The following is a 26,768-nucleotide window of genomic DNA, read 5'->3' as shown; positions in this document are numbered from 1 at the left end:
GTCTGTGGCGTGTTAAGAAAACTCTAAAAACAGAGTAAAGTAACACGTGTCAATGTCCCAGATCTGGGTCTATACCCTGTTCAAGTTAGCTTGATCTTTTTGACAGACGGGCTAGTGATGAGAAACAGAAAATATAACATATATAACAGTGATGGAACGATGGAATGCGTAATTCAAATTAGAATTCAATTTTTTTTTTACTTATTTTTCTAATAAGAGGTATACCAGCTAAAGAGACCCCAACCACTAGCCAAAGAGACCCCCGTTCGTAACAATAACTTAACAATGATATTTAATAAGGATTTTTGTAATCGATATTTGTAGCAGTTACTGTCTGTTATTCGCGCCCCTACCGTCCGACCGATGTAACATTGTACAAGCGTCTATTATTTTCAGTGTTTCTATTTAAATTTTACTTTGAAGCAATAATGTATAACTGGATAACGCTTGAATCTTTAGGAACTTTTGTATTAAATGTATTTTTTTAAATATTTTTACAATAAAAAAAAAAAAAACATTAAATTAAGAAAATAATATGTTCATATCATTGCAAAGTTATGTCGATTAGAAAAATTTACATCTGTCAAAAAGATCAAGCTATCTCGTACAGGGTATAATAGAAAGAAGGCAAACAAATACGCAAGCAAAGAACACTTGACGTTGTATAATTTAATTTAGTACAACACAACGTAATGGGATTGTTCGGCCCTGAATGATGAAGGTTGCCCAACTACCTAACTGGCTTATATTAATCGACGCGCTTTCTCCTGAATTATCTCTATGGGCAAATATTTATGGTACGAATGATGTGTTGCATAAGATTAATGGCTCAAGTGTTTGCTTTGGGACTGTGCTAATATGACGTAGGCTGAAGATCAGACACTGCACGAAGACATTCTATTTCTATGATAATACATAGAACTGTCGACTTTATCGTTGTCTCACTGTTGACATGATTAAATTCTGTGCTTTGAGACTTCTTGCGTTAAATATGACTTATTTAAAAATGTAACGTAGGAGATTAGACGACGTTGAATGAAGACATATACATTCCAGATGCTTCGTAGATCATCCATTTCGTTGAATTCATTATTGTCTATTTATGAAGCATAATCTTGCAATTTGTTTTGCTATTCAAGGGTCAATTTCAATTATTTAGAGAAAATCAATTCTTGATAACCATTAGACATTAGAAAATCGTTTATTTCATAGAATCGAAGGTCATAAATTTTGTACAGTTAGTCAATAATAAGTAATAATAAGTAATAATAATAATAACTAAGACAGTCAAAATAAGAACTCACCATCATAAGAATCCGGGATGTACAGCGGTTTCCCCACCAATTTCCCTTTCTTCCCTGACAGCGGAACAGCTTCCACTCTTCTATGCGCCTCCAACACTCGATAAAGAAGCACAGCCCTATCCTCTCCCTCGAACTTCACAACACGCGGCAACGAAAACTTATCCACAAACTCTTTGAGCGTCATCACATCACTACTATCATCCTCCGGTTCGACGGAACCGTTCCGCCTGCCTAGAAGGAAGTTATCCGACCAATCCGCGTTCGGCCTCCGTTCCAAGAAGTCTGGTCGCCGTTCACTACTTCTCGGTTTGTACCTTGGAGGTCGATCCCTTCTGACGAGCGCTTCGTTCGCTTCTGCAAGCCATCTCGTAACGAGACGTTCTCTCTCAACGTCGAGGTATCTCGGTTTAGAGGCGTCACAGGCGAAGCGGGCTGCGTCGAAGCAATACTGAGGGGGCGGTGGACGCAGCCGTGGTGGGAAAAAACGGGGTGGAACGTAGGGCGGGTGAGGAGCGTAGGCGGGCGGCGTCCTAGGCCCGGAGCCCTCTACTGACGCCGTGCGGAACATTCTCTCAGGCCATTGATGCCTCTATCTAGAACAAGAAATTAAATAGTTAATAAAGCAGGATATTTCGGTTAAGTGGTATTATATATTATTTTTTTTATATTAATGAAAATACTCTTATATTTTATAAAGGATTTACAAAACTTGTTATAAGATTATAAAATAAATCTAATTAATATAACTTAACATCAATGGTATGTAAATAAAATATTACAAATAGTTTTTTTTTTATCTAATTATTACCTAAATATGCTTTGATATAATCAATCAAGTAGATACATTATATAGCATTATTTTTCTTTATAGAATATAAATTTCTTATGAATACTATATACCGACAAAAATAAAAACGAACATAAATCAGGCCACAAATAACAACAAAAAAAAGTATAAAACTTTAATTCAAAGTACTCAATTTAAATGTAAAACAATTCTCTGGATACCTTCATTAATACATTTCATAATTATCAAAGTGACTCGACGGAATTAGACGTTTTTGTTCGACTACTTCATGTTTACTGAGAAACAGATCGGATCTACAACTACGGCGAGTCAATAAACTACATAATAACTTAAAGTAAAAAATATAACCATGGTAACAGGAAAATCTATAGTTTTTTATATGCCCGGTAGGAAGGCCGTTAATGGACCACCTGTTGGTCGGCCTGGTCCATTGGTATAGCTGACATTGGACTAATTATAAATCCGACAATAATTCAGTTTATTTATTTCTTACCTAATACACCAAATAAATGTATCTTAATTAGATTCGATGATTTTGTACTCTGGATAAGCATGAGACATAAATTACAGGATTTAGGAGGAAAGTTGATTTGTCTCGAATGGAGTCGCGGGAAAAAGTTTGTTATGTTATTTCTTATGTATACTTTTTTTTTAATGACGGAGAAATCGTGGAATGACGTCTGGGAAAACATCATATCATCACAGCATATTCTACTGCCAAACAGCAATACAGTACATATTTGTTCAGATTTGAAGTCAAGTGAGCTGTATATATAACATCTTAGTTCGAAAGGTTGGTGGCGCATTGGTGATGTAAGGTATAGTTAATATTTCTTAGTGGCAATGGATATTGTCGGTGGTGGCCATCTACCATCAGGTGGTCCATTTGCCATTTGTGAATTGGAAAAAGAAATAAGTATGTATCAGCGGCACAGCGAGAGTGCCCTGTGATTTTATGAACTCGATATTTAATGAACTCGTATAAAAAAATAAACAATGTAAACTATTGTAATAATGACGTATTATCATTAAACGTATTAAAAAAAAATTAAAAAAAAAGTTTATTGTGTTACTTACAATACTTATCTGTAACAGATTAGGAACTAAAACTTAGTAAGTTACTAGTAAGGACTGGTACTTGTGTTCGGATGGTCCGCTCTTCCATTACAAAATAATTAAACGTATCTAATCTAAATCTTTTAAAACAATAGAAATAATTATATAACATATAACCCTTATTATTAACAAAATAAGACTGAATATTGCCTGTAACAATGAAATTTATAACAGACGTTACGATTTTCTCAACGATAGATAGAATTTATACAGAATGTACTGAACCTATAATAAATTACGTTAAGTATAGTTCGTTAAAATATTTTCAAGAATTGAAAATATTTTAACGAACTATTCTTATTTCCAACATTTTCCCGTCCCTATTACTCTAATCCAAATCTGATACTTTAGTAAATTATACAAAGCGATTGCAATCGCATTGCCATCCTTTAGGAAACGGTAAATCATTTTTATCAAATATGCTAACATGTTAAATATAAGAAGTTAACAACCTCTTTTTTTATAAATAAGTATATTTTTGCGCCTCTCGAAGTTAACTCGAAGGTATAGCGCTCTATTTAATAAAATATAAGTTTGTACAATACTATTACATAACAAAACATTTATAAAGTGTATTGTTCTATTCCAAGATATAATCGTCTTTGATAGCTTATAATCCGTCCATATGAATATATCGTATTCTAAGTGGATTGTGGGTCGAAGAATGTATAACCAATTTCGCATTCATAATATTTTTTTTATTTAGGACATCTTACAAAACACTTACACTTTAGCTGAGTGTTGTTTCAATTAAAAGTTATCACGGCATGGAAACGGACAGTTTTATATATGAACCTAACACCATTTTTTTTCTACTATGTCTTTGTTACAGTTGCATCAGAAGTCTGTCTGCAGTTTGAGTAGGGTAGGGTTGTGTCAAGGCAAGTCCTGGCGAAAATCGTCCAACTATCTAGTCGCCCACTTAACAGTATTACGGTATGTATAGGTGTGTGTACATCGATTCTAATAAATGAGGACACGTTTTCTTTTGTTGCTAAAAACAAAACAAAAAAAACTACAAAATCAATTTGTATAACACTTGCGATTAACACTTGAAAATGCCGCGTGTTTCGAAGAAGTTAGAAGTGTATAAAAAGCTGCGCTTCGCAGTTTCACACCCATTTAGGTATTTGACGGGACAAGAGTGAATTTCATATATTATAAACACACATACATAATATTAAGTCTTGTAATTAAAAAGAGCTGGTTGGCAGTTCATTGTCGATGTATTAATTTCTTATTTCTCAATTCCAGTGTCTGCGGGCAAATGTACTTAACAACAGGAGGTTCATTACTTTATCTGTCTCCGTGCCGTAAATTGAAAAAGTATCTATTTATAATTAAAATTTTATCTATATTTAATCTTTTAAATTCTCATATTTATCTTTAACATGTGACTGCACCTCAAGTTCCATACCTGTTCTTACCATACACAGAGAATAATGCAACATGTACATTTTCTGCAGGACCAAAGACAATAATTTATTGTCTCTGGTCTACGCCATATTTATTTAAACGTGAAACGAGTATACTTCAAGTCGTGTAATAAAACTATTTTTGAACTCGCTAATTCATTGTCACTGACGATTGACATTAAGATAAACTCTTTCAAAAAATCCTTTAGAAATTGTAGTATCTCAGTGTTAGTCGTAGAAAAGGTGTAGCTACAGTTTCCTGCTGGTTGTTCTCAGTGGAATCAGCATCAGAAACGATCGTAGTTTTACACGAATCCTTTTATATGACGATTCAAAATTTCTTATATGAGGCTACTTGAATAAAGAATATTTAATTTATGTAAATTGGTGATACTGAAATACTGTAGAAAATGAATTTAATGAAACGAATATATAAAAACGTCTTTAAGAATAAACCTTTTCCATGTAAAATATTTACATTACCTTAATATCTTACATACACAAGTAGTTTAAAGATTTCAACCAAACAATATCAGGTGAATTTAAATAAAATCTTGTATAATAATAAAATTACATAAAACTTATTACATATTGTTTTGATATAATAATTGTACATACATAGCATATTTGCAGTGTCATCATATAGGTACAGAGATTTTGTCATAAATATTGTATTTATTTAATAAATCCCACAGAAGTTACCAAGTAAGATTAAGAGTTTATAAAAAGTGTTTTTTCAAAGATAATTATAGATAAAACCCTTTAATTCAATATTATATAATTTATAATTACAATGATTAATTTATAATAGCAATGTATATACCATTAGAATACCCAGGAAAGCTAGATATTAATATAAACAGTTGCAGCAGCTGGTGATATTCTAATGTAGATGTGACATGACTGATATTTTGACACAAATTCCATGAGTTTTCATCACGATATGATCTATATTCCTAACGTCCGGAGATTCGTATTTAAATATTCGAAAGTATGCTCATAATTACGAATATTTAAAAACTAATCTCCAGTACCTACAGTATAAACTATTAAAAATAAATCATATTGACATATATGTATAACTAATTTATATTTTAAGAGCCGAGGAAGCAAGCAGTAATTTTAGCCGACGACTGCAGGTTAAATTCAGGTTATACTACTGATTATTCATATGCTGGAAGTGAAGGAAACCATAGTGAAAACACTATATTTTGAATGTAGTTCTGCCATATATGCATCCACCGAAGACGAGAGGACTCTTGCTTAGCTTTGGGACATTTACACTCTGCTAGTTTTATTTCCATATATTCATATACGACCACGACGCGATCACTCGTACGCTTTAAATGCCCCGCGTATCAAGTTCCTCGCGTTCCCGATATACAATTATGCTAATGCAGTTTAATTTGTTGCCATTAATACTTATTTGTTTACAAACCCGAGTGCAATCAACATACATGTAATTAAAACCGTCGCGAAACCAGTTTAAGATGACCGAAGTTATTTAACGTTAAGTAAAAAGACGTTTAAACTATGCATATAATTACGGGGCTTCGGATGAGTATGTATTTTTTAATTTATTGCTGTATGTATTCAGTTTAATTTTAATGCAAAGCGATTTTATTCCCAATGGAGCAGTGTTGAGAGTCTCTTTTGTCTTGTTCTGTATTTTAACTACTAAGAACATCTGAGAACTCAGTAGAATTCGTTATTGTAATGCATATTAGCTCCTCTTGTATCCTGCGTGTACACTCAAGTTTTTTTGTTTTAATTTACAAATATTTATTTAACATATTCTGTTGTGAATATCGATAGGTATGTTAAGTCAACTTCCTATAGATACGTAATTACATACAATATGAATAAAAAGGGGGATTTGTGACTTAACCTAGCGTCGTTATTGAATGTATAAAATTAATATATTATTCATTGAATTTGCTTTTAACACCTTATTGAAAAGCATATGCAATTGATGAAATGATTCCAAAGCAACGATCAATCATTCGTAATCGACTGCTCATTACGAGCACCGAGTAAATGCACGCAACGTACTCAAATAGTTAAGATGGCAATTACAGTGTTACCGTTTACCGGAGGATGCGATTTTAAAAAGGATGTTATTAACATCGATTTCAATTTGAAATTATTAGAAATTTAATTAACAACAAACTTGTGCCCATTTATATTCATTAAAAAATATCTTTAGCACGCGTAACAGAGATTGAATATTATTATTATAGCAGCCGCTCATCCCGACTTGACTCGGTTAAAATTTATACAAAGTTACAAGTCAATTTTCCCCCTTTCTTAGCGGATGCCGACGTTATAAACTATGTTCCAAATTTCTGCTTTTTAGACTCAGTGGTTATGGTTGTGTTGGTGAGTCAACCCGAAAAAACGACAACAAACAAAAGATTTTATAAGCATCGCTTAGTAGACTAGCTCTAAGTTAAAATTTTGTTTATTATTTGCGACGTAACCTAAATGACATAACCACACGAGCGATAAAACTCTAAAATCAAGATAAAAAGATATGATTATTATCAGATTTTTAAGAAACGTTATATCAAGGCTATAGGCGTATTATCAGAGAAACCAACCTGTATTATAGGAATTAATATAAGTAGATTTTATATTTCTACTCCGGTGACGACAGACCCCACCACCAGCATAATTCATTGTTAGGAGTTAATCAAATCCTTTACACACGTAAGTAACTCTAAGTTAATGGGATAATGACAAAAATATATTATTATTTAATATTTATTATTTATATATATTTATAACTATTGTTACTTCGTTGGATGTTTTGAATAAATAAATAAACTTAAAGGTATTCCATTTACGAGACCAACCAACATCGCATGTGTTTTAGGTGAAATAAATAAATAATCCCGTCTAAGGTTCATTCAGTTATACCATTTATCAATATTGCATACGTTCAATTACTAAAATAAATTTGCGTTTATATAATTGTGTATAGTCCTTTTTTATTTTAATAATATTCAAGTATACCTTTGCATTGACCGCTTGAAAATTCATTTAAATTCTGCTATTTACCAGGTTTTGTAAGTAAAATACGATAGATTGATGTTCTCTTTGATAGATAACAAATGAATCTTCAGCGGAACCTGAATAGACTGTAATTAATAACATGACAGCACCCTGAACGGACCGGTCAGCACTTAGCACATTATTAATGAGAGTATATGGAAATACGAGTACTATAAAGGTACTGGTGCAATCAGACGGTTTCCTTCTTCGGACATTTTGCTCTTTCACGCAAATTGCCACGTCTAAACAAAAAAACACGGGTACGTGCGATTTGGATTCAAGCCCCGGGAGTTCTGTACCACCAGACAGATAGACAAACAACAAATTAAAGGCTTCCGGATTTGTTTCAATACTTGCGCTAAAGATATTTTTTCTTGCCAAATTACATGTTTCTAGGTCAACGGAACCTATAGGTTTTGGTTCCGGTTACGAATTTATGGGAACTGCGACATAATCGGCCATATCTTTCGATTGAAAGAAATCAATAGATCAAGAAAGAAATCGAAATCTCCAAGGGACCGCAGACCTCGGTATTTGGTATTCATTTCAACTTTATACCTGTACACGTTCGTAAGAAAAACATTCTTGACAGACAGACAGACGGACAACGAAGGGATTTTATAAAGGCTTCTTTTTCCTTTAAGTACGATACTTTAAAAATTGAAACAAAGGTGACGATAGAATTCAATAGAGAATCGATCCAAAAAATGTTGGATGCATGCATTCGGGACAGAACTGAACATTCACTCGAGTTCGTCGAGAATATTCTTCAGATTGCTTAATTAAAAAACTTTAATGAAATATTTATAAAATATACACAATGTTATCTTTATATACTTTCAAAGTTATAAATCTTAATTACGTCTCAATTAACAGTAAAACGTGTCAAATAGAACTAAGACAAATGAAAGCGACGAATAAAACGTCGATTGGTTTTAAAACGGAAATACGACTCAACATTGAAACGGGCATTCTTGTTATCATTCAACACGAACGAGACTGTACAGTTATAATCTGTGCGCATAATCATATCAAATTTAAAATGGTCACCTGTGGATTTTATGTTTCATGTTACAACTTGGTCTTTGGGTATGACTGCCTCGTTGGTCTAGTGTCAAGATACAAGACAACAGTTCCTGAGTTCCTCGGTTTAAACACTAAGTGGGGCCGATAAAGGTTATGTCAGGAGAGTCTCAAAGTTGGAGTTAGTACACTCCCGAGTGTTGGAGAGCAAGTAAAGCCGTTGGTCCTGCACCTGAACTCTTCCCATCCGTATCGGATTTGAAGTCCCATCAGATTAGGAGAGAAATATCAATAAATCATTCTCGGGGCAAGGTATCCGTTTCTATAACAAAATTCCGCAAACATTTTTAACTTTGCCGTTTCATAGATTCAAGTCATTTGTAAAAAATACATTGGTAAAGAAGGCATATTATTCGATACAAGATTATATTGATGATAAAAAATCGTGGAGTTAATGCTTGTTGACTTCCAGGCAGGAGACATAACATACATATATAATTGTATTTAACTGACATGACTGTATTTTTAGATGTTGAAAAAGTGTAACTACTGAGTTGCCGGTTCTTCTTCGTAGAATCTACATACTACTTGAATAAAGTATATTTTGATTTTGATTTTGACGGAATAGAGAGTGAACCTCTGTTTGCTCTCTGTTTGCGCATACAGTTATGCACTATAATATGTCCTGCGTAGTTGGCTGGGCTCCCTTTATAATGGCCGCCGTGGATGTGACATCATCAGCGTAACAGGTACAAGGGACGTAACATCTTCGTTCCCAAGGTTCGACATACTAACGGTGTAAGAGATGGTTCATACTTTTTACAGTGGTAATACTGATGATGGCCACTATCAGATGACCCATTTGCCAGTCTTCAAACATGGCTATAGCGAATAATTCCAGGGCTTCGTGTAAGCCTGTCTGGATAGGTACAACTAACTCATCAGATATTTGCCGCCAAACAGTAGTTGTTGAGGTCTAGTTTGAAGGATGAGTGAGCCAGTGTAACTACAGGCACAAAAGACACAACATTAAAAGTTACCAAGGTTGGTGGCGCATTGGCGATGTACAGAATAGTTAATATTTGGTTCATCGCCATTGGTTATGGATGGTGGTAATCACTTTACCGGCTAGAAATCTAGAGAATGATCCTCAAGCAGTATTCTTGGTTCATTAATTGTAATTTATAAATTTCCCGTCTACTTGAATGCACATACTTATAATTTCACACTGTTTTACTCGTAGAAAGTTACATAAGAAACATTGATTATATTAGCATTAATCGATTGTCTGTTTACCAATTAGTTGGAAGTGAATGTTGGAGCAAAAACTTGGATTTGCATACATATTAATCATTTTTTTAATGTATTATGCAAATTAAAACTATGTTATGATAAAAGAAATTCTTATAGGAATCTATTTTATGAATATATTCGTATGTAAATGAAACTAGAGATATTTAAAAATATAATTTATATCGTTTAAATATGTCAATAAAAAATCTTGGCTTGTTTATATGGCTGAATATAATGAGGTCTTGGACTCAAGCCTATAGCGGTAAGATAAATAAATTAGTAAAGAAATTCTCAGTTTAAGTTCCCGTACCTTGCAAAGGACGCGAAGACTTATTGCGTGTGAACACTTTTCGGTCATACATTTCCCTACCATCGGATTAAGTAAGGAAAAGTGCGCCTGTGTCTGTACACACACACATATATATACACTTCTGAACAATTTGCAAGTCTCCAATATTTTTTTCATTCTGTTCGAATTGTAATCAATTTATATTTAAATCAAAAGCCGTTCACATCACATATTAATGACATCTTGGTTCCTATCATTAAAGTTAATTTTAAAACGTGACGCATTCTGAGGTTCTTGGACACTCCTAAAAAGGAAAGAATTAATTTCAGATTATTATTTCGAATAAGAGCTGAATCAGAAACAAATTCAACCGTCGATATGTTATGCTATACGTTGCCGTCGTGGAAAATGTTAACTGTTAAATGTTATCGCTAACAGCCTGTAAATTTCCCACTGATGGGCTAAGGGCTATTCTTTCTGAGAGGAGGGCTTGGAGCTTAACCCAATACACCGCTCCAATGCGGGTTGGTTACACGTGTCGCAGAATTTCATTGAAATTAGACACGTGCAGATTTTCTCACGATGTTTCTTCCGTCACTATTCTTCTTCCTTCACTACCGAGCACGATGAATTATAAAAATAAATTAATCGCATGAAAATTAATTTATGCTTAGAAACGTACTGAGTGTCTCATTGTAGCAAAACCCTACTCCCCCATTGACCATTAAGTGATATCTAATATACGCCATGATACAACATATCGAAAAGACGGCTTAATAAAGCACAAAATATGTAAAAAATAAAAACTAGGTGAGCGTATGTAAAATGCAAACATCGATCTAAAACAAGTTGGCATAACTAAGATTTCTTAAATTTAATCTCTGTTTTAAAACGGCAATAATTGAGTTATAACGTTTGTATTGCTACCGGTACTTAAAGCAAAATTGGAACTCAATCGGTTGGGTGGAACTGGTTTTTAATTCAGTCCCAAAAATTGACCCACACATACTATCAGATGACGTTAAAAACACACAAAAAATGCGGATTAAAATATATTTGCGCCATTGGGCATTGAGGTTTAAAGTTAAGTTAGTAAACTCTTTTCTCAATAAGGCCTTCTTCTTATCTATTGAAAATACATTACATTAACAGTCTGTAAATTTCCCACTACGGGGCTAAGGCCTCCTCTCCATTTGAGGAGAAGGTTTGGAGCTAATTCCACCACGCTGCTCCAATGCTGGTAGGTGGAATACATATGTGGCAAAATTTCGTTGAAATTAGACACATGCAGGTTTCCTCACGATGTTTGCCTTCACCGCTGAGCACGAGATGAATTATAAAAACAAATTAAGCACATGAAAATTAGTGGTGGTTGCCTGCGTTTGAACCCGCAATCATTGGTTGAGATGCACGAGTTCTAACCACTAGGCCATCTCGGCCATTTAAAATACATATTATTATTTAAATCTTTCGTTTTGAATAACGTTATTTATTTTGGTTAGGTTCGTTATGATGAACGTTATTTTTCGGAACGTTTTCGTAGTTTTCTCAATACATGTCGAGGATTCCTCGATATACAATATGTTAACCCGGAATATACTAATATAGAACGCTCGGTTTATACAATATTATAAAGGAAATATGATATGAGTATATTAATAAGCGTGTGTTACACTATTATAATTACTATCGTTCAAGCCATTCAAGTATGATTTCTTAATAAAAACCTGAGAACACGTGCATCAAGTTTTTTTATAAGCGATGTTTATACGATTTACATAATACGTAATATGAATCTTTTGGGGTCTTTTGGTACGTAAAGTTCACTACCCTCTTTATTTATGATCTCTTTTCAGTTATACGTAGCAAAAAATTGTAAAGTTCGTTTTTGTATTATGTAAGAAAATACGGACAAATTAAGAAACCGATAATGGTATACAAAAATTTTAAACGTAATAATTCTATTAAAATGAGTCAATTTATATTTGGTATTTTGTGTTGTTACATTTGCCACAAAATTAATTAAAAAAAAAAAAAAAACTTATTAACTACTAAGTTTCTTCTACTATTCTAATTGTGACTATAATAATAAATTAAAACTTATGTATATTCTATTCATAAAACTGACATTAATAGACAAGGACAAAAGTACAAAATTAAAATATAAAAATATATATTTTAAAATGTAATGCAGGATATGCATAATATTTACAATCGATAAATATATACGCATCTGCGAAATTTCTTGCTTATTATTGTCGATGGTATCCATAATCCTAACTAACGGTAGCTCGACTTAGGAACATAAAACGACTTGCATTATAAAACTTGTAAACCGCGATAAATTTGTATCATACATTTCATTCGTTTCGTCACAGTGAGGATGTTATTAGCGGGAACCTGCTCAGCTCATAAAATGTATCGTAAAGTAACGAGCATAACCTTCTTTAATAAACGGACTAAAACTATTTTTTTTTTAATCTGTCGATTATTTGATGAGATTAGCGTGTTTCTGATATAAATGACAGTTCAAACGTGGCGAATTAATTTGTACTCACATCGTTAAACTTAAACTATTAAAAATAAAAGAATGAAGTATGATAAATTTGAAATTAATGAGTCAAAATTACTACCCGTAAGTTTATATGGATGGTAGGGCTTTGTGTCCTAATTATATACACAAGAGACATAACATCGAGAGAGATGATGTATAAAGTGGTTTATATTTTTTAATGTTAGTGTCAGTGGACGAAGGTATTCATCTGTATTCCTAATATAAATTTAAAAAAAAAATCTTTTTAAACAAGCGTATAACGTTGCGTGTATACACAAAACAAGTACATATACATAATATTAAATAAGATCAAATGACTCACACACCTACTCGAGTTGACATTGAAATATATAAGTTAGTTTTTTTCCTCCGATTATTATTATAATGGACGTTTTTGTTCCGTCCGTGTTTTAATGTGAGGCTGCATTGTACGTGGTCATCGATTTTTAATGACTTTATGTATCTATTTGTCATACATAACCATTCTACAGACATATACAATTAGATAAACAGTTCTGTCTGTATAAGAACTCCTTTGTAAGAGATCACGTGTGCTTTGTTTGAATAAAGAAAAAATTTAAGCATTGTCTATGTGACGTAGGAGTGAATAAAACAGGAGCACAATAGAAAACGAATTAATCTGACGATGAGTAGGGTTCTCACGGGATACATAGAAATCCTTATGCAATTGCCAGGACAATGAAGCTAAGATAGTCATGATTTTGTTGTTAATAAATAAGATAACGGTAGCTATAAATTAAAATTCGAATGTTTAAGTCACAAGCAAGCAAGAACGCTTGCGCGCACGTAGAACGCACGCACGCACGCGTGCACGTAGAAACGCACGCACTGACACACGCACGACCGCACGCCCCCACCGACTACGTTCTGAGCCGAGGCGCGATCTCATAGGAGACACCCTCAGGACGAACGTCACTCTCGAGCCCAAAAGGGTTCACCTTAAGGCAGAGTTTTAACACTCGCCCCAACGTTCGGTCACGCTGTAAAGGCCGGTAGGGCCAACAGCACTACTTTAAACATGATACAAAAAAAAAACGGCCGCACGCCAGACCGTCTGTTCGTCCGCCAATCCGCACGCACGCGCGAAACTTAAATATGTCAAGAAATTTAAAAATATGAATGCAAAAGTAAATGGATCTCTGATTATCTGTCTGTTCACTGTGTATAAAGCAAGCTTGAACTGCAAGGACGGACCTAGGACTTTTGTAATCACCGGATAAAACGTGAGCAAAGCCACGGACGACAACTAGTATTAATCATCGGATTAATGCTTATTTAAAAATATAAGATATAATGGAATAACTACTGATCAAGAACCGCCAAGGAACACCACTTAGTCCTTCAGACTCGTACTCGACTTCAGTACATATATTTATTACTAAAACTTTTATATATCCTGTATGATATAAATATTAATGCGGAACTCTTTATCATTTATATAATCTTGTATAGATTAATATGTTTTGTCTTCTTAACGTTTTTAGTGTAAGGCTTTAATATATCAGATGTCAAGGAAAAAATGGTCGTGGAGTTTTTATTTTAGTAGAATACCTTGTCTCAGGAAGGATGTTTTGTTTTTACGATGTCGGATACTTTTATCTTCACTTCGTGTTTATAACGCGTTTATCACGGTTCCTATCAAATATCTTTATATACCTAAATATACATACGTAGATATATAAATTATTCTGTACCTATGTAAACCGACTGGACCGATTATGATGATTTTTTTTGTGTTTCAGTGCATGCTTGGTTGGTTTAGATTAGACCCAGTAGTTGGCGCTACGATCGTATTCCAGGATTTATTTTTTAGCATAATAAATGACATTTTATTATTTCACACGTTTTAAGTCGGGACATATAGCTTCTTTAAGGTGTATAAGTTTTGAGTAATTCAATTATTGCCATTTGTCAATTATAAAAATATGTCATTTTTTTTATTGTTATCTATTTTAAATTTAATGGATAGATGCTACAGGTATGTGCAAATCATTCTGCCAATGTCATGTTAGAAAAAATTTAAAGGCCTAAGCCAATTAAATAAAAAAAAACATTGTTTTATGATATATATAATTATGATAACAAAATAAAATAAAGATTTATATATATTAAAACTGACTTTTATATCTCGTTTGATTTAATTATTTAAAAGTGTTGTCAAGCGGAAAGATGTTAATCAGACTAATGAGCCAACCAAGAAAGAATAATTAAATTTAACTAATTAATCTCATAAATGTAAGTATACTTTACTTTTGTGTATATTTTGGTTATTAAGTAATGATGTTTCTTCTCTATTGAAATTAAAAAGGGCGGGCTCACAGACCTGATGGTCAGGAGTCAACATCAAGTCTATGGACATATATATGTATATAATTTTTAATAAGGGTACTTTTTGACGATCAACCAATAAAACGCAAGCAGAGCTGCGGGCTGCAACTATTCCGCCCATCATGGGAACTAAGCTTATATATCTCTGTCAGTGAACCTAACAATGAAAACAGTCTATGCCACGTTTTGCCACTTTGTTGATCTGAATCTTACTTTAAAATATTAACATATTAAACCTCGTGAACACATTTAAAAAGACATATTTTAAAGTAATTTCATTCATACTCATCAATATAATTGATTTATATTTTTATATGTAAGTTATTTCATTCGACCTTGGGACTACAACTAGCTACGTGGGTGTTACAAAAACAAGTTGACTGAACGCCTCTTACGAATCGAACTATGTTATGAAACCGCTTATTCGAACACTATTATTTTTTTATGTTGGTACCTACTGTACCTATTATAATGTCTATATATTTTATTTTGTGAACATTTTTATCATTAATTATATTATTATATTACATGACGAAAATATTATACATATATAGGTATGAATTGGTACGAAGACATGAAAATTAAATCAAGATTAATAAGTACTTTATTGAAATTCTTACAAACGAATTGAAATGTAATTTTAGATTTAAATTAAATTAAAAAATCGCTCTAAAAGTCGATCACCAATCAAATATTTCTCTCCAAAGGAATAGCGATGGACCAGCGGTGGGAGTTGGGAAATGTATATGTAGCTTTTATATATAATTTTAAACACACGTTAAGTGAATTCAAATCTTGTAAAAGTAAATTAATTATTATGATAAATATGTACAAAAAAAGATATGAGTAAACATATTCTTAAATAGTCATATATGTTTACACCAATTGGCACAATAAACTTATACCTTGATCATATAAAGTAACCGAACAGTAGGTAATAAAAAAAAAACTTCAAAAAAGTAATATAAACTTGACATAATGGCAGAGTAATTTGACTACCGCTCCATCCAACACTTCCATTATTCATAAATTAGTTTTTGTAAGTAGCTAACACGCAGTACAATAAAAAAATATATATCCAATAAAATCATATACAAAGTAGGGTTCTTAGCACGTTGAATACAAAGTGGAGACATCAGAATTAATATATGTATATACATGCCTCGCTACTAAATGCATAACTCGTTCATTGTAAGCAATTAAAATTCTTAATGCATATGTCATAGAGTGTACAATGCAATAAATCTTTATATCTTAGATATATGCGGTGTACGGTACGGGCGGGGTGTCATCGTTGACGAATATGGTAGTCTTGGATTGGATATGTTGCTTGGTATAAGTTAAAAAATTGTAGCAAACAATAAGAATAATATATAAAATTAAACTAAACTTTACCAAAAGTGTACGGATATTTTCAGTTCAATCGAATGGGTCGAAGTGATTTAAAGCCTAATCACATACACGGGTGAAATTATATAAAGAGTTGGTGAAAATATAATATCACAATGTATAAAACTAGCTCCTCCGCGCGGTGTTACCCGCAAGCAATACTGGACCACCCCAGTAGATCTATGGTATCAATAAATGGGCTATCGAACTCAGAAATATATATTAAAATCCGACAAGTATATTTTGGTTATTCAATAAACAAACTGTATAATATTATTCCCAAAGGCGTTATTTTAAGCTATTTATAAATTAAATCGCTCCGTTCTCATCACTTACATAGTCCTTGCCCGAGGTCACCTCAGCCCATTTGACGTCAAGTTGAAACGCTAACATGGCAAGCTGCTAGCCCAGAGGGCTGCTAATGGACGTATTGAGATGCCGCAAATATCTTGGAACGGGCGTTTTGTGAAAACGTTCGAGACATAGTAATTTAAAACAGGAATAAACTTTAACAACAGCTAAATACTTCTAAGACAAAAACAAATAAATAACCAAAATTATATTGGAATCATAAATAAAACATGTGTATATAACTATACATTTTTATGATTCGAGGTAACATGTCGTAAATAGTACTACCCGTTCGGCTCGGCTCGGCTTCGCTCGTAGAGTAAAATGAATATAAGAAAATTTTCAGCTTGTCAAGATAACCTAATGGAAAAAAACAGGGATGTTAATCAAAGATGGCGAATTTAAAACTGGATAAGCACTAATTGTTAGACAGCGAGTTAAGTTTACCGTTAACATAAGTACTATACATTAAAACTATTTCAAACGTAGAACAGTATCCAATCCATGTAGTAGGAGGAGCGTGATGGAATAACCTAAAAGCGGTTTAAGCCCACCAGTGGAATATCTGCAGGCTGCCACTTATTTGTCTGATTTACAATAACGAAAACAAAGATAAATTGCAAATGCAAGATTATTCATAAAATTACCATACTTCATTGCACACCAAATGAAAAAACGAGAGGGTTTACAGGTGGCAGCTTTTCCGTGAATATAATTTTGTTAAGACGAAAAGAACTTTTCAAAGCATACTTGAATAATGTACATTTTGTTCTCGATTCTTGGTTTTATGTAAAATTGTATAATTTACAAGAGAACAGAGATCATTGCCTTATAAGTCAAATATCTATATATAAATTTTTACTCTTTTCATTGAAGCTAATGTAAATTTATTGAATGTCATACAATGTCTGTATTTTTTACAAAATATTCTACGATTTATTGGCAGACTAAAAGAGAGCCGTTATCACGCTCGTATAAGTCGAAAGTTCACAGACTGCCCGTGAACCAAAAGGGCAGTCTATGAACCAATGGTGGTGGAGTGGAAATTTTTAATATAACTCACGATTGGATAAAATAAAGCAAGCAATAATAATAAAATAAACTATTTTTTGCATTTGCAAAAGGGAAATATTGTAGGTACGGACATTTCAAAATGTATATGTATAGATCGGATCGTCTCACTTACATCTGCCAAATGTTTGTTACATTTTAAATTTCTAATCCGTTATTTATTGTATTTGATTGGAACGTTCTTAGAAATCGAAATATTTATGAAGTGTACATGTGACTAGATAGTGTCAAAGGTGAGAACGCGTCGGAAAAATTGTGGCCAACAGGTGGGTAAGCACACGCACAAGTACACGCACATTGATAAAGTTGTATGACGTTTGCGACTGTCAAGCGTAGCTGTCACGCACGCAATAAAGTTGGCTCGTTTATTTTAGTTCTTTTGTACTGCGACACCCTATCTAGACATATAAATCATCTGAGATTTTAAATCTACTTATATTGCTCTTTTTCTTAGCATGGAAGACCAAATGACATACCACTTAGACCAATTTCTATCATTGTTAAAGAATTTTCGGCTACAATCCACAGATAACACAATTACATCTAGGACGTACTACTAATCTGAAAAACCTGTACTTGATAAGGAATCTTAGGACATAATATATATTTTACACGTGCTTGTATACATCCGTTGGTATGGATAAAAACTAGCAACGTATTATCGACAATAACGCATAAAAATAATGAAAATACACAGAGTAAAATTACAACAAGCCTAAATAGGTCAATTGGTAAGTAGGAACTATGGATATGACTAAGAATTAAGATAAATAAAACAAATTACTGATAAGAAATCAATAGAACAAAGTTAAGAAAATTTAATTGTTCCAGTACAAAAAGTACGTTTACTGGAGAAAGTTATGGACTTTATAATTTCGGGCTGTGACCCTTTAGAGGTGAGCAGCTACCATAAACGTCAACTATTATGATCAACGCTATGGAATGGCCATGTATGTTTCCAATTTATCGTGACTTAAAGTAGCAACGAGTTTTCATAGACCGTAGTAAAAATTTTAATTAATTTCAACTCGAGTGAGAAGTTATATGAAAGGCACGCTAATCGCTAGTCGCCTAGACGTCTTGCCCGAGGTCAAGTCAGCGCATTCGACGTCAGACGGGACGCTAACACGGCGAGTGGAGCCCAGAGCAATGTAAGTGGACGTATTGAGACTCAGCGTTGAGAAAACATTGCATTACTATTGAATAACGTTATTTATAGCCGGTTTTAAATAGCGACTAATTGTATGTGATTTGTTGAATATCTTCTATATGCTAGAATATCGATAAATGTAGGTTGTCGGCCCTACAGCGTCGCAAACAAAGAAGACTCATGTTTTCCTATTGCATATCCGTTCATCAAATCCCATCCCATTATAAGGAGATTTTATTTGGTAGATAAATGCCGCTGTTGTTGGGAGAATTTATGACCTATTGGGCCTTAGACGACTCATTACGTCTAACCTTCCATAGCTGAATGTTATAGTTATTGCTCGTAAATCTAACGCACTTCATCTCACACAGCAACCCCTATCTCTGTTAAGACAGAGTAATGAGAGCTTAATTTACCTTTAAATGCGATTTGAATATAAACATGTCATCTTTTGTTGGTCAGATTTTAAATCGAGACTATTCATTTAAATGTGGTATGTTTAGTGTATACAATTTTGCCGTGTGGTTTCGAAACTTTTACCAGGTAACGGTTACCAGGAAGACAAGAGAGCAAATGAATCTGCTGATAATAAGTGACCTCCTACACGTAGACATTCAGAACTGTGAGAAATACGTTTTGGTCGTTAATGCTCCGGAAATATGTCTACAGTGACTGGTTTGCTGTCTGATCTCTTAACCCGTTAAACCCTGGCCGGGTCCTTTTATATCTTCATCAGAGTTAGCGGAAGTAATTTGATCCTTCCCTCATTACACGCATTATTTTAGTGCGGTGAATGTCTTGCAAACGAAATCCATAGCTGCCCAGCCCCACTAAATATCGAGTTGTACACTTACGACACTGGGCAACAACTTGGCCCGCCAATTGCCACCAGAGCAATGCAATAAGGCCTTCATGCCACATACAGCCTATAACAGTACATAAACGCCAACAACGAGGATTCACGGACATTTCAGAGAGAGAAGAGACTCATTGCGGCAGTGATATTCCAGAATCTGGAGGCGAGATGGTGTAACTAGACCTGCTCCTGCTTCCATCCAGTATCAGGTCAAGACATATAATGTGGCTCTGAACCTGGACGGTACATTAACAACTTCAAAACCTTGCACTAAGGTCTTAGAGTCGTAATTTTAATGTTCAAAATGGCTATAATTTTGATTTAATACTTTACAAACAAATCTCATAGTACCAGCTGACCTCACTTAACATCTTTAGGACTGTTTCCTACTTACAATTGTTGTAACAACAATAAACAATCACAAACGATGTTCCCACGTCATTTTAATTGTATGAAAATCCTTGGTTTTTACGCGCTGAGGCTGTTGATACTATCTTGAGGTTGCGTTGGAATGCTCTTTTTGGTAATTAATTTTGTCATCGCTGTACTTTCTGGTAATATCTTAATGTATATTACAAAATTGGGACTGGCTACAGAAATCACAAGACTTAGACTCACCTTAAGAATTGCATGAATTGAAAATGTAAGTAGAGTTGGCGTGAGAAAAACTTCTCAGCGCTCATTCTATGTTTATTCATGAATTCCTAATCACTAGTTTAGCGAGAATCAACAGATGTACATAAATTTACAACGCCTTTACGTTTTTATCGAAGGCGCTTGATTACACGGAGTCGTAATATTTTTTTTCTAATTTTCTTGATTAAATTGTGAATAATGTTCAGCTTTCATATTCTAAAAATATAAATAAATATAAATACATTGGACAACATCACATACATTACTCTGATCCCAATGTAAGTACCTAAAGCACTTGTGTTATGGAAAATCAGAAGTAACGATGGTACCACAAACACTCAGACCCGAGACAATATACATAAAAGATTACTGAACTTTTTCTACATCGACTCGGCCGGGAATCGAACCCGGGACCTCGGAGTGGCGTACCCATGAAAACCGGTGTACACACTACTCGACCACGGAGGTCGTCGAATCGAATCGAAATAACGACAGAATTTAATCAATTTAAAAAGATAAAAACGAAAATGATTAAATTTATAAAATCGTCATACGTTTTACACATCTAATTTTTTTACACGTTTAATTTAAAGTCGATATTTGCATAGTTCCATTATTAAATGTTTTTTTACGATATACAAATTAACAACCAACATACTTGACAAAGTAATAAATATTAATCCCACGAATTATCTTCATAATTCACAAATAGATTTAAAATAAAATCGTTCTATATTTAAATTAACCGGGTGTTTTTGTAATCTTGCAAGCGTTAAATAATTTTCGTACGCGTTCCATAAAGAATCTTTGCGATAAAATAAAAGCGCTTCTAAGCGCCACTATTATTAAACCGCTTCACGTAACATTATTCGCTCAAGCGGGAACACGAAAATGCTTCCTTGCTCGACGCGTAAATCCCGCCACGTGATAGATTACACAGCTTGACTGATGGTCCATGCTGAGGTTCAGATTACTTGGATGCATACCGTATGTACTAGATTAGGGTTGTGAACTTTAAATATTGAAATCTAAGATAAAAAGCGCTGAACATTTACTATAAAAATATACAATAAAAAAAAACTAACTTTTAAAATTTAAAAGAAATATTGGTAAAACGACTGTATGCGTTAAATAATTCTCACCGTACAAGTTTTTTATTATTATAACATTATTTATTGGCGACCCTACGATTTAAATTGTGATGTTGTCTGGCAATAAAAACAAGCAGACACATTAAAATAACCCAAATTAAATTAGGTATAGTCAAGATACAATGAAGTTACAGACAAAACGTCTGTAGAGATACATATATAATACAATTACAAATAATGACTGTTGTATACATATAGCACGAAATTAGAAACAAATAAATATTAGAACGTAATAGTAAATCGAAGACGCTTTAAAAACTTAAGCAAACTATCCGAACGTTAGAAAAAACGAAGAACTGGATTAGGTCTCTAAAACTGAACGGTTGGCAGCCCTGTAATAAGTGCATGTAATTAGTAATGCGTGGATGTTGGAGAAATAATTTCCGTTCGTTCATTAGTGTATTTGTTACGGTTTATTGAAAGTTCTACCTTTTGTATTATGAATTATTAATTCAATTTTATTATTATGAGTACTATAGTGTTTTAAAGTAGCGAATTCATACTATATATTACAATTAAATCTGTCATTAGGATGCAGTACTTAATTAAATTGGAAGCCGTTGTATAATAAAGTTGAAATTAAAGATTGTTTCGAGTTTAGTCTTTCAATCAGACAACATCAGAGTAATATATATACTCGTATATGGATGTCACTGTTTAGTTGGGTATAAACTATTTAACGCGGGAGAATACCCTTTCCCAAATCAAATCAAATGTATTTTATTCAAGTAAACACACACTTCACAATGAAGCGTTTTTAAATCGTCAATGTTGAAACAACAGCACTGTTTCGGAAAGTAGCCTCCAGCGAGAGGAAACGGCAAGAATATCGCATAGTTGCTCTTTTCATATAAACAGCTTAACAATGCTGTTAATGTTAGTGTTCAATATAATAGAGTATATCAGCTTTTATGGAATATTTTTGTATATTCTTCTGTATAAAAATTATATAAATATAATTCCTATGGGATAAATCTTACGTAATATTTATACTATTAGAACTATTACATGTTAAAACAGTTGAAAGAAACCCGATGAAATTCCACATGAGAATATTTTAGATTTTGATATTTACTTTTTTTTTATCATTTGTTATGTGATAATAGCTAAAACGTATAGTTTAAAAGTATTGTTACTGTATTTTTTTGTGGAAAGATTGAATTAAAAAAATAATAACAATATAAGATATTAGAATAGTTTTTATCCCAAGACGAGATTAGACTAGAACCAGTTTTGTGGTTATAAAAACCCATTAATACTGATATATTCAGTTATGAGTAACTTACGCGTCATTATAATAGTTCGAAAAACCTTTTTGGTGTCGGAATATTATCAATTGTCAAAATTCGACCTTCAACTCGACACAATTTCGGATGACAAATTAAAAAACAATGGCGTCGAGTCGTAACAGTGACGTTAAACAATAAGTAGCGATTGTTATCTTGTGGTGACCCAACTTCTTGACTTGTCTTTTATCGTGTAGATTACACGGTTTCATAGCGTCAGATTATTTTTACAGTATTGTTTAAGAAAAAAAAAAGTTTTTGAAATATATGAGATTTTTTTCTTTGGTAGTCAAAAACGAATATTTACTTTATTTATATTATTATTAGTGTAGTATATTATTATTAGTTACCCACGCCCTGTATATAATATTTAAGGTTTTTAAGTTTTTTAAGGTAAGCAGTGGATTTTAATCCGTTTTTTATCAATAAACAGAGTTATTCTAGAGGAAGGTTCATATATAAAATAAAGTAGAGAAATGGCAAGATTTTTAACTTTCCCAGCCGGAAAAAACAAGGATTTTTCTTGTTATGATTGTTTTTCAAAAGGTGTTTATAGTAGCTGTGTAAAACGGGTAGCTAACTAGTTTTATTTATAATTCAATTAATTTTGAATCTGGTTTCTCTGTAACAAGTAAAAACTACTAATGGTGTTGACATAGAACTTTCACGTCATTATGAGCTTATAGTTACAAAATAACATACGTTGTGTATATGACAAGATACTAACTACCCGCCCAGCCTTCGTCGGAGTTTACATCGTATGACATAAAACTCTATTTTTCAATTCGCTCGGATTGATTTTTTTTCCGACATTTTTAACAATTATCATCACATGTCAGCCAATTTAGACATAACTTATTAATACACCTAGACCTGTATCACTCCGGTAGTTTTTGAGTTTATCGAGTTCACGACTTCGGGCAGATAGAAAAACAGACATTGTTTTTTAAATTTATAATATTTTTATCGCCTTATGCATCAAAACTTTGTACATTAAAAAGAGAGCGCGATCGTCTGTCACTTTTTGGCGCGAAATTTGGGTGCTTCGGACATACTATTTCTGAGTCATAGAAATTTGTCAATTCTGTTTATTGATATTAATTATTATTCATTTAAGGTAATTAATGTTATTGTTGATTCTTATTATAAAGTCAGATAGTATTAGTCTATTCTTTATAAAAGTCTTTTTCACTTCTTGTCGGTAAGAATAGATTATTTGGAACACACTTTCTGAACGCAGCAGTAAACGTCAAACATGGCCGCCCGTTAAACTGTCATGTAGATGTCATTGAATTTCATAGATTTAATATCGAAATATCTCGATTTTACGAATTTTGCGGATATATGTTGTCGGCTAAAAATAATTATGTTTTTAACGATCTATAATTGTGGATAGGTTTCGATCGGGTCTATCATAGACCTGCACGAAATTATTTTATATAGAAGATCTACGATATTTTAACGACTTCCTTGGTTAAGGAACTAACTGATACTTACAGCTTCAGATCATGAGTTAAATAAATGTTTTTTTTAGCACATATTGACAGTAGCAACCAGAGTTAGGGGTTTTTGTTATTTTAACTCCTATATCTCGTAAACCCGTTAGTTACTTAGTTTGAAAATTCATTTACCAGAGTAATAATTATACGGTATCAGTTGATTGACGACTTCGAAGCCTCACGAAGTTTTGCAGGCAGACACATATTGACAGACATTGAAAGGGTACTTACGCGATAAATCTATATACATATAAATGTATACATCATATACTCTACCACCTATAATAACAATCATTTGTCTTTGCGAATAACAAATAACCTAAAAACTCTAAAATGATATTTTTACAAAGGATGAAAAGTTTATAAGAAATAATACAAAATTATTATTATGTAAATACTTACTGGTTTGGCTTCAACCGCGAAAGGGGGATGGGGTCAGGTGTTAGTTACCCTATGCCCTTATCAGTACCCCTGAGAGCGTTGTGTGTGCAAAATTTCGTGATGACCGTTTGTGTAGATAAATGCTATCACTTAAACAAACGTGCGTAAACAAACTTACTTTCGCATTTAGCATTTTTCAATCCTTATTTTGTTACTTTGGGTACTTCAGTAAGTGTTCACATCTTAATAGAAAGGTTTTAAATAAATCGCAACGTTATTTGTAACGTTATAACGTTATATGTAATTTTATAGAATAGTCCAATCGAAGGACTATTATAAACAAACCTTATATTTACATAACCCATACGATTTGCTAATAGCTCTGCTATAATAGGCAAACAATTCTTGATTCATACTATATATTTATTTATACTTCGCAATCTCGCTGCGCGTCGTTATCGGCTTTTATTATTACGACAATAAATGTGGACCTCGTTTAATTTGTAATTAATTAAGAAGGGATTTACAACAACGTCAGATCATTACAAGTTTTTAGAACATTTTAATTTATGTTTTTTTTTTTAATGCTTTAGTTTTGATAATGCATTAATCGATTTGTTTGTAACCGTATTTAAGAAAAGAGGATTTTTTCTACTGGTATATGTATTTCTAAATTTTATTGTTTATGAATTTTAATGATTTTTTTTTGCTTTGAATATAGTCCTGTCATTACTTCTTGGTATTTGAGATTTGTAGCAAGTAACGTGTGTTGAAATATTTATATGATGTTTTTTAGAAATCAGGTGCCACTCATGACTATTGCCGTGGGTTTAAATCGAGCAACTGTGTATACAATTGACTTCATGCTCGACGCTCATGAAAATTGTCGTGAGATAGGTAATCTGTCCGTTTTCGAACTCGCAGTGGAGGAGCATTTTCTCCGATACCCCGTCATCGAAACATATATAGATTTTGTTTTATACTCGTTAATATTACTTTGCTATATTAATTATCATTCTATGCGCTGAAATACGCTCAATACTAGACCAGAGGCATTTTTGTAAATGTTTTAAAAACTCCAAATACATAAATTCGAAACCGCAATGTTCGTTTAAAATCCACATATTTTGGATTGAGCCATACCGACCACTCTGTATAAATTTTTCAAACCAGCACACCGCCCTGGCTTCGCATGCGTGCGATTAATTAGTAAAATAAATGATATTATGATATAAATATCAGGAATAATGTAACTTTGTATCAGTGAAAAATATTTAGAATTGGATAATATTTGTGTAGATAAAAAACCGAATAGTAAAATATTTTATATCAAACTATCTGAACCTACGGCTTTACTCGCGCGAAATTAATAAAACACAAACTTCCAAGACACCGGTTTACCCCTTAGGTGAGGAGTTTCGTAGTTTTCTTAGCAGATGTCTACAGCCTATAAGGAACCTACCTGCCAAATTTTAAGTTTATAGATGTTATAGTTTCTGAGGTTTCGTGATTTATCAGTGAGTGATATTTCGCTTTTTTACATTAAATTAAATTATATTTATAATCTACAATATTAATTGTGTTTATTTATATTTTACTTTTATTCTCGCGTTGAAAGCAACAAAATTTCACAGATTTTCTTAAAAAATTGTATCGTAAATACTATTAATATTAGGAATATAAACCTATAACTTCCACTATCCAATTACATAGGGTTAATAACTATAAAACTTATTGTTATGTAAATACTTTCATAAAAGAAACAAACAAGCGTCCTATAAATATTGTAACTC

At 32.9% G+C, this 26,768-nt stretch overlaps 1 protein-coding gene across 2 annotated transcripts in view; it reads right to left on the bottom strand.

Annotated features, from left to right (window-relative positions):
* LOC113403497 (uncharacterized) overlaps window positions 1–26,768 on the bottom strand; it is a 127,635-nt gene that overhangs the window by 72,274 nt on the left and 28,593 nt on the right. The window contains exons 1-2 of one of the 2 annotated variants that reach the window (XM_026644073.2): window positions 2,313–2,402; window positions 1,305–1,897 (exon numbers count right to left, since the gene is read on the bottom strand). In XM_026644073.2, the coding sequence (XP_026499858.1) occupies window positions 1,305–1,872 (568 nt within the window). In that variant the 5' untranslated portion in view covers window positions 1,873–1,897; window positions 2,313–2,402. Of the gene's footprint in view, window positions 1–1,304; window positions 1,898–2,312; window positions 2,403–26,768 lie in introns of those variants that run through there. The other variant, XM_026644072.2, reaches the window with a different exon arrangement.

This window comes from Vanessa tameamea, chromosome 25, assembly GCF_037043105.1.
Source record: "Vanessa tameamea isolate UH-Manoa-2023 chromosome 25, ilVanTame1 primary haplotype, whole genome shotgun sequence".
Taxonomy (NCBI): domain Eukaryota; kingdom Metazoa; phylum Arthropoda; class Insecta; order Lepidoptera; family Nymphalidae; genus Vanessa; species Vanessa tameamea.
This window is presented reverse-complemented; position numbering and strand designations above follow the sequence as displayed.